This window comes from Coturnix japonica, chromosome 12, assembly GCF_054131305.1.
Source record: "Coturnix japonica strain WE chromosome 12, WE-NBRP24, whole genome shotgun sequence".
NCBI classification, from domain to species: domain Eukaryota; kingdom Metazoa; phylum Chordata; class Aves; order Galliformes; family Phasianidae; genus Coturnix; species Coturnix japonica.
In genome coordinates, this window is record NC_140674.1 from 5,594,493 (window position 1) to 5,606,981 (window position 12,489).

At 47.9% G+C, this 12,489-nt stretch overlaps 1 protein-coding gene across 21 annotated transcripts in view; it reads left to right on the forward strand.

Moving 5' to 3' along the window:
- The window catches only part of ST6GAL1 (ST6 beta-galactoside alpha-2,6-sialyltransferase 1), a 30,170-nt gene that overhangs the window by 11,259 nt on the left and 6,422 nt on the right, over window positions 1-12,489 (forward strand). For 15 of the 21 annotated variants that reach the window (XM_085512793.1, XM_085512803.1, XM_085512799.1 and 12 more), the window contains 2 exons: window positions 8,412-8,531; window positions 9,444-10,121. In XM_085512793.1, the coding sequence (XP_085368919.1) occupies window positions 9,497-10,121 (625 nt within the window). In that variant the 5' untranslated portion in view covers window positions 8,412-8,531; window positions 9,444-9,496. Of the gene's footprint in view, window positions 1-580; window positions 739-2,008; window positions 2,393-3,693; window positions 3,831-5,896; window positions 5,975-8,411; window positions 8,532-9,443; window positions 10,122-12,489 lie in introns of those variants that run through there. The other 6 variants (XM_085512807.1, XM_085512806.1, XM_085512805.1 and 3 more) reach the window with 6 other exon arrangements.

The window sequence follows — 12,489 nt, forward strand, 5'->3', positions numbered from 1 at the left end:
CAGTTGCTATAGCTACTTGCCAGCAGCTGGGGATAAAAGTGACCACCTCAGGCATTACTTCTGACTTGAAGCATCCTATGGGACTTGTATGTCAGCTCTGAAATGCACAGCATCTCAGTGAGCAGGAGCACAGAACAGGCACTGCATGCTGAGGGTCTGGGGGAGATGGGAGAAAAGCTGACCGAAAAAAAGCAGGTGAGAAAAGGACTTCCAAAAGTGGGATGTTCATTGAGGGAAGGAGGAGGTCTGGAGGTGGATGCAAGGATCTCACTGAGGTAGGAGGGTAACTGCCCACCACGTCAGCCTGAGTAAGAGCTCCAGAAATTTAAGCATTCCCTTGTACAAAGCCAGTGCTGGAAGGAGAGAGTGAAGGGGCTTGGAGGACCAGGAAGGAGAATGCTGGAGGTGCAGGCATGTTAGGAAGGTCGCACTTAAAGCTGGCAGAAGCAGCTGTATGGTGGGAGCTGTATGGCAGCACTGCACTGACTCAGGGAGGGCCCCCCAGCTGCTGGTGGGAGCAACTCTGGAGGGTGTTGTACATCCTCAACCTCTTAAAAATAGCTCATTTAAGAACAGCTGCAGTCAGAAAAGTGGTTTCATTAAGCGCTAACCACCGGTGCCTCTGTGCTGGTTGCTGGAGCACGTTTGGTTAGATAGTGCTGAACGCTGTGCTTTCATCTCTGGGAGACAGCAGAGCCCTGACAGACTCAAAGGGTGCAGGGGACCCAGTGCCTGAAGGTAAGCACATGGGAAACTTCCTTCCAGCTTCCTTCTCTCATACACCTCTGAGCTGCCAGATCTGCTGGCTGTGCCCTGCAGGGATCTCATGTCTTCTCTGTGGGCAAACTGGCCGGGAGTAGGTAAGAAAACCTGGAGGTGTCTGCAGTCTGAAAAAGGCCAATGATTTTGTTTAACTGGCTATTTCTATATTAAATGCTTCAGAAAGAGGAAAAAGAAGTTGGAGAAGATGACTTGTAGTAGTCATTTCCCTTGATGACATACCATTGTGGTCCCTATGCATGTTGGTCAGCTATTTAAAAAGTCTTTATCCCAGTTGCATCCATTTCTTTTTGTATCCTGAATGCACTCTTTTCTACTTCAGTAATCAGTGGGGATATAAGAAGATAAGTACGTAAGTGTATGTATTTGTAATATATCCTATACAGGGATATACACACATTTCAGTGTAAGCAGAAGAAACTTAGCTGAATTGATCTGAATCTTGGAGGTGGGGAAAAACAAAAGGTCACAGAAATGCAAATGAATGATCTTAGTATAGTTGTAGAGGACGCTGTTTGGCTTTTCAATAGCTTTTGTTAGCTCTTCTGTTGCAATGGTTCAGCTTCCTCTAAAAGAGAGGAGGCAGTGAGGGTCTTAGGGTGTGATTGGCCAAGGATGGGAAGAAAGGCTGTGGGATGGTAGAGATGAGGTCAGGTAAATGGCAGAAGAGTGCACCTGTATGCTCAACTCGCTTGTGCTCATACCCAAACTGCAGCAGTCTGTTTAGAGTTGACTTTTGGTTCTCTTGGAAGTCAGTCCTATGCCAGAGATTTGCCAGGAGGACCCCATGCTGACCACTGCTGTGTGCCTTCAAATCTCCTGGGTTCAGCTGACTGTGGTGGCATTCCCAAATAATTCAGATTTTATTTCCCACACAGTCACTTGCTAGAAAGCAAGTGAGCACTTGGGCTGCTTCCTTCAGCCCACTCAGTGCCCCTTAGCCTGGGAGGCAGCACAGGTATGGGTGGCTGCATTGTGCTCTCTAGCTGCGGGCTTGAACTCCTGCTCTTTCCATACCTTCTGGCTTCCTGTCCTCTGCTGGGAAATGGGGATAGGGGCTGCCCCTTAAAACTGAGTAAAAGGAGGCAGGTTTGTTTAAATAAAATAAATGAGTAACTTTAACCTAAAGCTCGGTCTGAACTAGATCAAAGTCAGCCTTGTTTGAAGTTGGGTGAACTTTAAGCCCAATGCTTTCCACTTTTGAGCTGAGCTCAAATGTTAAGCAACAGGGAGAATCTGCCTTGCTTCAGATCGGTTGGACGGAGGCTGGAGGTGTCATGAGATCTGCCTTGCAGGCTCGAGAACCGTGTGGGAAGTTGCTGGGTGTGAGATGACAGCTATGTGAAAACAGCAGCTCTTGCCTGAAAGCAGCCAGGCACCGTGTCAGACCCTGCAGACTTCCTGTGAGTCGTAGCAGCTGTGGTAGCCTGTCGTGCAAGAGTTCGATTGGATTTTGCTTGCAGGTGAAGATAATCCGTGCTCCTCATCTTCAGATAAGCGTAGATGTCTAATTCTGAGATGGTTTTAGCATGTTTATTTATCTGTGCGACCTTATTAAGGTGTTTTGTTGAAAGAGATAACTGTAGATAGCGTTTGCTGCCCAGTCTGAGAGGTGAGCTTTGCAGTGTTCTGCACCTTCTCTGTGATTTGTGAAAGTGTGGTTTGTCTGAACGTTGAGTGTTTGATGCTGAGTTTCAGTTTCCTTTCTTAGGGATGGGGGTAGCCTCAATGAAGTGCTTTGGCCTCTGTTTGGGTCATGGATATACTACTTTAGGTAACTGTGTGGATTCTGAGGCTTGGGTTCCTATACTTGCTGGGGAGCAGTTTCAAATCAGACAGGTTCAAGATGATCAGAAAGCAAGGAGAAGCTCTCCAGGATGGCCTCATGTCCTGCAGTGCTCCAGCGACTTGGCTGACTGCAGTTCATGGCATAGGATGCCAACAGGAGTATAAGGAAGAGCCGTTCCCTGTGCTGCATGTCTGTTTTTGTGTGCTTGCTTCCCTTTAGGATTCACTCAGTGAAGAAGATGCAGTCAGTCCTGGCAGTGCAGTGAGATGGCTGACCTAAGGACAAAAGCAGTGGTAGGGCAAGAGATTAACACTGTGTTTAAACAGAACTGATCTGTGATGTTAGTAGAAATTGCTATAGAGATCAACATGGGTTTCTTTCGGGGCACAAACTGCACATAAATGCTGCTGTGTGTGCACTCACCTCAGGCTAACAGCAGCTGTTCCCCCAGCTGTTACTAGCAGGGGAGGTGCTGTGTTGTTGCTCAGAAAGCAAGGTGGGGGTGAGGAGCGAAGTGAGTGTCGCAACTGGTAGCAATGAACATCCTGCTCACAAAAGATGCCTGACTTCTATCTTTGGGGGAGTTTCCATGCAGAAAGAAGAAGTCTGGCTTCTTCATGGCCAGGTGGCACCAAGGGGAAGGAAGGGTGCTGTGTGTTTGTGCAGCCTGCTCTTGGGAGCCGCATTCTCATCTGGCTGTGAAGGAGTCAGGCTTTGGCTAATGCTCCCCTTGATGCCTCATCCATCCTCCTGGCTCTCCTGGGTGTGGGTGGCTGCCTTCCCTGTCTCTGGAAGCTCTGGGTCACATGAGAGCTGTCAGCCTGCAACAACACTGTGCTGAACCCAGTGCTGAGCCAGCGCTGCGCAGAGGGATGCAGGAATGTCTGGGCCTCCTTTGTTGCTTCAGGGAGCAACCCGTGTTTCTGTTGGATTGATCTGTCTAAAGCTCTTCCTCCACTCCTGGAAGTCGCTACCTGGCTTTGATAAAAACCACATTTGTGCTGAGGTTGGCTGTCGTGGTGCTCTCTGTGCTCAAATCCAGGAAAAAAGGAGGCTAAAACCTGCAGTGTTCTTTGTTGCATTTTAACTTCAGCTTCACAAGCACAGTGTTTTCTTCTCTCCAGCAACTGCATCTTCCTTCCTTAACTACTTGGTTGCACTTCAGATCACTTTGTGTCGTGCCCCATAACCTCCACAATCCTTCACTGGGCTGCTGCCATGGTTTGTGAAGAGAGAAGAAGCAAAGGGAAATGTTTGCTAGGTGGGTTTCTGTGCAGTGCGTGGCACGGCAGCTGCTGGGCTCTCAGCAGGGGTTCAGCCATCAGTTCTGGATGGGCAGCACTCTAATGTCTTTGCTTTCCCTCATGCTTGTGGGGATGCTGAGAAAACAGCAAGATGGTTTCAGGCAAAGCCTTCTTCAGGAAACTTTCAGTAGTGTTTTCTGATTTTATAAATACATACGTGAAACTCTGGGTGCAGGGGGGGAGGAGTGTTTAAGCTCTTGAAGTGTCTTTAAGTAGATGCTTAGATTTGTGCTAAGTGTTTCTGTTCATTATAACACTATCAGCTCACATTTCGTCTTATGTTGGTGTGGGGTTAAATTCAAGCTAGAGCTGTGCTTGCTGGTGTTCACATCCAAAGGCAGATACACCACGAGCTTGCTGCGTGAGGACGTGACTCGCCAACTTGCCTTGGCACAGCGCGTGTTTGACATCTGTTACTGTAAATATTTTGGCTTCCGAGAACCTGGCTGCTGCTTTGACAGTGGACAACATTTGGTATGTTTTGCTACATGGATTCCTGCCTGTCTGTTACAGCAGCTCCTCCCTGACACGTAACCTGGACACAGGTTTCCCTAATAGCTTGTGTTCACTGTTAACAGCTTCCTGGGGAAATTTCTTTTCCTATGTTCAGATTCCTTGCACTGAAAGGAAACATTTTGACTTATTTATTTATTTTTGGCCTGAGAAGTAATAGAAATTCATGTACTATAACTTCTTTTTGCTTGTCCTTTGAAAATGACATTGTTCCGGTAGGCTGTGATGGGTGTCATCAGGGGGGAGCCGTGGTGAGGAGCACCACCCTTGTGTGACGAGCTCTGCATGGGAAGCAAAGAACTAAATCTGAGCTGTGCCGCTGGGCCAGGCCCAGAAACACTAGATGTGCATTTCTGCACGCTCCTTCCAATCCCTTTGTTTGAATTGAATTAGGTTCTGCTTTGAGCAAGTTGTAAAGAGTGACTGCATGGTCCTGGAAGAGATGGAGAGATATCACACCCACCTGCAAGAGGCTGGCGTCATGGAAGCTATACCCTGAGGGGCTGCTGAGCAGCTCCTGGCACAAAGCATGTTTATTGTCCTGGGGCTGTGGAATGCTGGGTTAGGTGTCTTGGTGCGTGGGGATATTTGCAGAGGCAGTAAGTGTTGGCCTGCCATATGCTGCTAATTTAAAATAAACAAGTGCTGCCCTCTCATTTTGAAAGATGAACGCCCTAGAGGTGGAGAAAACGAGAAGTGTTGCTATTTAATTTGAAGGCGTAATGTAAAGTAAATAGTCCTAAATGAGCGCTCAAACCCTTGTCTTTGTGGCTCAGAGGGATGTTCAGTGTGGGAAGGGTTATGGTAAAGCTGACTGATGATGGAAGCCTCGCTGAACCAGTGGTTACTGCACAGCGTTACCCACTTTCTTTCTCTTGAATTTGATCATGAAACATGCAGTTCTGGGAGTTGGAAAGGTTTGTTACCAGCAGTGTTTTCCACATCTCATACTGCGGTCAGGCCTTACTGTTGGGAAAGTCATCAGTGGCAGCACTGCTCACAGCACACTCCCATGGGTGCGTGCCTGCTGTGAGCTGACTTCTGCTCTACGCTGAGCTCTGAAAGCTTCTCCCAGCCCAGAGTGACCTGGAAGCGATCTCCCAGGAGAAGGCATCTGAGTGGGGGCATGCAGTCAGAGCCCTGCTTTACACACAGGCACTGAGGCCAGAACAGTTCCCTTCCTTGCAGCTTACTGTGAGTGAGGGATATCAGGCGGGCAGCCGTATCCAGTATAGGATGCAGTGCTGTGGTGCAGCAATGCTGGTCGCAACAGCCAAGAACTTGTCCCAGTGCCTGTGCTCATGGAGGCACTGTGTGTCCTGCTGCACCAAGCAAGGTGTGTGCCTAGCTGAGATACACAGAGTATTCCCAGTCTATTCCCAGACTTGTGTTGGCTCCTTCATGTGTCATCTGAAATTTAACCACGTTCCTCACTTAAAACACTTCTTCTGCTCATTCTTCACTTTTCTTTTTCATCTTTTTGTTGTGTTTGTTGACTTTGGCAGCGCTGACTTCAGCGTATGGCTCAACAGCTGTTGTATTTTCACAGTGCAGCGATGCTTGGAGAAAAAGCAAGGAATTGCTGGAAGTGAGTCTACTCTGTTTATCTAATTACAAAACGGAAATACATGCAGCTGAATTAACAGGCCGGGTTGGACTGAGTGTCAGAGAGAACTTCTGAAACAGCTCTGGAGGAACAGAGTGTTCGCTTTAATTAATGTATTATCAGCTTTCGCCTGATGTGTTGAGTCTATGAAAAATACAGGTTCTTCCATTATAAGATGACTCCATCACAGCTTATTTACAGCTATACTCTTAATAATCTCTTTCCCCAGGACAGGAACAGGAGATTTTAAGAACAGATGAGAATTTGAGATAACTTAAATCCTTTATCCACCTTTTCAGTTTCCTTGGGAGTATCACTTTGTTTCTAGTGGAGGCATTCCTGCTCTGCACCTCGGTCTCATCCTCTGTTTGTAGATGAGGATCACGTTTCAGATCCTTTTGCTTTTTTTTCTTGTTGTAAGATGTTAGCGAGCCCATTGAAAAGGAAGCAGCCTGCTTGAGTTTTCAAGTGCTTGGTGAAAGCCTTGGGAAAACCCTGAGCTGTCATGGGGTAAGAAAGTTCCTGTGCTGGAATAGAAACTGCCTGGCAGGTAGGAAGGAAGGCGGTCAGATTCCACTACACCGCAGTGCTCCCACAAGCTAATATCACTCCCACGTACCTGTTGTTCTACTGCAGTAACTGATCTGAGAAGGAGAGGAATGGCAAAGCATGTATCCTGAGGGCTGCTGGGATCAGAGGGAAAACTGGAAAACCACAGAGAGCCAGCAGTCCCGGGCAGCTGGGTAGCACAACAGCCAGGGATGTCTGCATTAGCAGAGGTGGCATAAAGTTCTGTGGTTTTGGTTTATTACCACGGGACAGCTTTGAGTCAGCCCCATTTGCAACATGGCCTGAAGTTACTGCGGGCAGCACAAAGCTCGGGTCTTGGAGTGTGGCCCCAAAGGATGTAGGTGAATGGGTTTGGGAGGAGAACAAAGCAGGGTTGCATGGCCGGAACGTGCATGCTGGGGCATCCCCATGGGCTGTTCTCTAAACCTTTTACTGATCACTGTAGAAAGCAGATAAGAGCTTGCCAGGCTATTTAGTCTAACACAGTGGGGCTGCTGTGGTAAGCATTTCTAGGGTAAATCTGCTGTGGGTCATGGAAATGCAGATTGCCAGTTCTCCTCCTCTACCCGGCTGGGGCAGCTGTTTTGTACTACTCAGCAGGCACCAGCAAACTGAGCTGGGCTTCTGTGCCAGGCCAGGCTGCAGCTCCCTGCAGGGATGAAAGCCTCTGGGATGCCAGAGCAGGCAGTTAAGCCTGGAGAACAAGCTGCCTTTCCCCTCAGCAAAAAAACATCCTGCCTTTTTGCTTACAAGTCAAAGCAAAATCACTGTTCCCGCTGCAGCGGTGTGCACAGTTATCAGGGTGGGGATTGTATTCTGTGAAGCGTGGAATGTAAATTTTTAGGCTCCCCTGGGTGCTCATCACTGTGGGGAACATGAGCTGGCAGTGCTGAGACGTGCTGCTATTGCCTACATCTGGAAGACTGAAGGTTCCTGGAAGTCAGCCCCTCACCTTGCGTCAAGAAGCATAGGGTGAATGAAGTCTGGCTAGGAATCTGCCCAGTGTGCAGGAAGGGAAGCAGGAGGAGTGTGGGAGCTTTGCTCTGAGCTGGTTGGTGCTGCGTGGCTCCATTTGGGGGGTTCTGTTTCTCTGTGTGTACAGATTCTGAAAGCACTGCTGTCTGCAGGGGGGGGTAGAAGAGATGCCCTCTAACTGCGGGCTGCTCTGTGAGAAATCACAGTTTCTCACAGTTTCTTAACAGGGTTAAAATTTGAGTAGTCAGCATTAGGATACATAGAATCTAATGCTACGTACTGTAGCATTTGTAATTTAGCTTACATGGCATTGTCCTGACTCAGTGTTCTGCAGAAGCAAGCTACTTCTTGAAGCATATCACCCTGTGAGATCTCGCCTTCTCTTGCTGCGTTTCCTTGGTTAGAATGAAGCTGTGAGGTCAAAAGAAAGCTTTGTCTAGACAATATTTTGTGAGGGCCTGTGCATACGGTAACATGTTGTAAAGGGATTTTTTTCATCCTACTTTCTCTTCCTTGCTCCAGGAAGGCCAGGAATTGTCTGCCGTTGTGTTTGAGGAGGAGCACCCCAATTGCTGGAGATCAATTAGCAAGATGTTTTCTTGGGAGGTTTTTCATCTCCTTTCCTCTTAGCAATGCTCACTGCACACATTAACCATCAGCACTGGGGTTTTTACTTCACTGAGTGAATGGACATGTCAGCTTTTACAAAGCTGATGTGTTATTAATGTTTCTGCTGCTGATATTTTGTGCTGGGATAACAGCTTTTACTGGACGGCTGCACTTACCTGAGGAAATACACATTCATCCCCAGACCACGAGGTTCTTCCATGATCGTTTTATTTCTCCTTATTTATCTGTTATTTATTTTTTGCAGGTGTTTCTTGAACTCTCATGCAGCTGTTGTGTTTTGGGATATCCTGCCTTAAATCCTGGACAAAAATCTGCCCACAGCCAAAAATGACTTGAGTGGAAGAGCCACTGCTTTGTCCAACAGGTAGGACGGTGGTAGCTGGTGGCTTCTGATATGTCCCAGCTCAGCACAGCTTACTGTCAGAGAGCTGTATGCAGAGGGAGTTGTTGATAGGGGCGATAATGATCTCCCAAGGTGCACTGGGAGGTGGTTCATATAAAACTGTTTAATTAGGGAATGCGGCTTTGTAGAAAAGACATGAAGACAAAGTCATCTGAAGGCCATCTGCCGTTGGAGCGCTTCCTTTTATAGCACAGCCGGTGGGAGCTGGAGGTGACTGCTCACACAAGGCACTGCTTAAGGGGATGGGCAGTGCTGTACAACAGGATCTGGCTTTACTACCTATAAGGATAGCATACTTTGAATAACATTTATCAAAGAGCATTTTTGAACACAGCCATGCTGTGGCTTAATTGGCTCCCAGCAGCTGGTTTCTCACCAGGAGCACACTCAGCCCACTGAGGGTTTGCAGTAGTTCCCTGTGTAGTTGCTAGTTGTCAATTGATGAAACTCCTGGTGCTCATAAATTCATGGTTTTTTTTCAGCACGGTTATGTGCCTCGTTATGTGCTTCGTTAGTGCTCAGGCTTGCAATGAAGTGACAGCTCAGTTCTGGAAATGCTGCTAGTGGCATCTGCATATTGGCTCACTGGGATGGGAGGCAAAGGAAAGCAAAATGGAGACCTACACTCCTGCTGGTGCGCTTCTAGCTGTGTTAGACTTGTTCACTTCTACACAGCACATGATGATTAATAGCCACTTCAAGTCTATTTGTTTGGCGTTTGAGGTGGTGGACTTTGAAGCCTTTAAATGGGCTGGGGTGTTAAAATTGTCTGTGTTCTCCCCCTCCCCACCCTTTGCCTCACACTGCAGCCTATGATGTTATATGTATGTGTTCATATGCACAGCCCTTGATTGAGATGTTCCTCTCCCCCAGGACCAGCTTCCTGCCCTGTGCTCACTGTGTCCCATGTGGATGCGACGTACACTATGGTTCACATCAACGTGCTGAAAAAATTGATGTGTGTTCTTGTGGTGATACTGATAGCTCTGACGGTTTGCCTGTGGAAAGAGACAAGAGGAAGCTACTATGTTCCTTTCAAGAACGATGATACACAGGTTCACAGGACTTTGGAGAAATGGAACCTGTTTAAATCACAGGGCCTCTTCCATGCAGCTGCTGCTGATGTGGGTCAGATGCTTAAAGCTTTGCCCAACAACCAAAACAAAGTAAAGGGCATCACCTCTGGAATAGTGGAGAAGTCCAGGAAAGCAGCAGACCATGTGAAGGTATGGGATAAGGACAGCTCATCCAGAAACCTCATACCCAGGCTGCAGAAGGTCAGGAAGAACTACCTGTCCATGAACAAGTACAACGTGACTTACAATGGGAAGATGAATGCTGCTAAACTCAGCCCAGAGAAGCTGCTGTGCCAGCTGCGGGACAGGGTGAATGTGACCATGATACGGGGATCAGACGGCCCATTTAATTCCTCGGAATGGCAGCACTACCTGCCAGAGAAAAGCCTCAACGAAACAGTGGGCCCCCTGGGTCGCTGTGCTGTTGTGTCCTCAGCAGGCTCTCTGAAATCATCTCACTTGGGACCAGAAATAGGTTGGTATTTTTCTACTAGGATAAAGTCAAGCAATACTGTTGTATAACTTGCACTGAACAGAAGAGACCTAGCGTCACGTTCTTGCTCTGCTGGAACCACAGAGGTGTTGAAAATAAGCTGAAACCTTGCAGTGCTTTGCCCAGGAGGAGATGGGAATAATGATGAGATGCTCTTCTCCTCACTGAGTGTATACACTGCACGCTGTAGGCTTCCTTATGGTGCTGTAGATGACAGTTCCTATGAGTGTTAGGACTTGGGCATGCCTGCTCCCATGAGCAACTACTGATGGCAGCAGCAGTTTCTCAGAAATGAAAAGGATTGTGATAGAAAACAGCTGCAGTCTTAACTCCAGAATCTTGCAAAGATTTGATTATGGTATAAGACAGCTCTTCCTCAGCAGGAAAAACAGTAAGTAAAAAATACTCAGCCATGGGCAAGCCCCAAGGGGGAATGCAAAGGAGCAGAGAGGATGTGACTTCTCCTTTATAGCAAGTCCTTTAAACTTTCATGACTGTGTTGACCTCACCAGAGAGTAGAGCTAATACTGAATACCGGGAAGAGGTTTGGCACCTCAAGTGTTTGTTTCTGAAGAGGGTGTGGGGTGGGTTGAGTAATGCTTATGTGCTCACCGTGAGCTCAACAGTCAGAAACTTTGTTTTATTCGGAAAGACTCCTGCAGAGAGGGAAGTAACAGAAACAGCAAAACAAAACCCCCAACACAACCAAAGCACAAAAGGGAAAAAAAACAAACCACTGACCACAGCCATGAGCAATCTGCTCTAGCTGACCCAGCCCTGAGCACTGGCTGGCACTGGGCAGCCTTCACAGGTCTCCTCTGACTCTCTTTCTTGCTTGTGATCATCCAGCAGTGACACTGCCTCACTGAGCCCACGGGGCAGCTGACTGTGAGTGGCCCCCAAAAGAGGTCTGTGCTGTGCTACAGCCATGGGATGGGACAGACTTCAGAGGGCTCCATTTGTTGTATGGAGTTTGGTGATAGTTTTCAAAGCCTTATCTGCCCATATTGATCTGAAGTCAGTGCAAAGGGTAACAAACGCTGAAGCATCGGGTCGTGCACTGTGAGTCTGGATACTAAAGGATGTTGTATCTTTAAGGAAGCAGCATCCGGGGTCTATTCTGACTTTAGCTCTGGGTTTTGTGCTTAGTGGAAAATTCTCCTGTGGCTGCAATCCCACTTCGTTCACTGCTTATTGTTTGGGCCTCTGTGAAGATTCATACTGCACTCGCTGCAGGAGTAGTATAAAAGATGGTTCTCTCCTGTAGAAATGGCTTGCAGGCTTCAGTACTTCAGTGTGTTTGTAAGTTATCAGCTTGATCAGGTCCCTTTGGCCTGTACTAAGCTGGAAGTAGCCTCCATCCTCTGAAACAAGTAGTCAGATAACCCTTTAATACATTATTCAGGAACAACGGAAGGAAACCTTTCAGCTGCAGTGGCAGGCTGCTGTAGGGAGGTGAGGGTTTGTGTTGCCATGTGCCCAGAGGCTGTCCCTAGTGTGTGCCCCTCAGGGCAGGTCCTGGGTGAGGATGAACAGCATGAGCTGTGTTGAAATGCCTTGAAGGACGTGATGAGAAGGATGGCAGTAGCATTAACCAGCAAAGTACTGATACAAATTGCTGTTGGCAGTAGGTTGATGAAATTGTTTTAGCCTCCAGATGAGCGTTTGAGGTCAGGGAGGTCCAGAACTAGGAAGGCAGACTTGACTTTGAGCACCTTTCTGGGCTGGAGCTTTCTCAGGAGTGACCCGATCTCTTGTTTGATGCTCTGCTGTCACCCAGCTGGCTTGTTTCCATCAGTGTCTGTACTGACTCCTGTGATGGGACCGCTCAGGAGCTGAGGCTGCTGTCACAGCACATTGTAATCCAGCATGCAAAGGCTGCATCTGGGATGTGAGCAGCCAGGCAATGGATGGGCTGTGCCTCCGCTGCTGCAGAGTGGAGAGTGTGCCAGGTGTGCAGAGCAGTGTCTCTGTGCCTGCAGTCTCCTAGCCTGTCCCTTAGGCTGAAGCATCAGTCTGTTCCAGATCACACTGGATGAATTCTGGAAGGGACACCGTGTAATGTGACCTGGGCAAATACCATTAACCCTGCTGCCATCTCAGTTAGCAGGCCTTGTGTCTGAGTCACAAACTTGAACCTTTTAGCTCAAGCAGGCGTCTCTGCTAATGATTCTGCATGGTTTTGGCTGCTGAGGAAATGAGGAAAAGATCCTGTTTAATGGGCAGCACTTGCCTTGATGAGTTCTGGGTGATAACAAAGTCTGTGAGTTACCAGTGAAAAACCAAATGGAGGAAATGCTGGGCGTGACACGACCACTGGGAGACAGACAGGATGCCACAATGAGTTCAT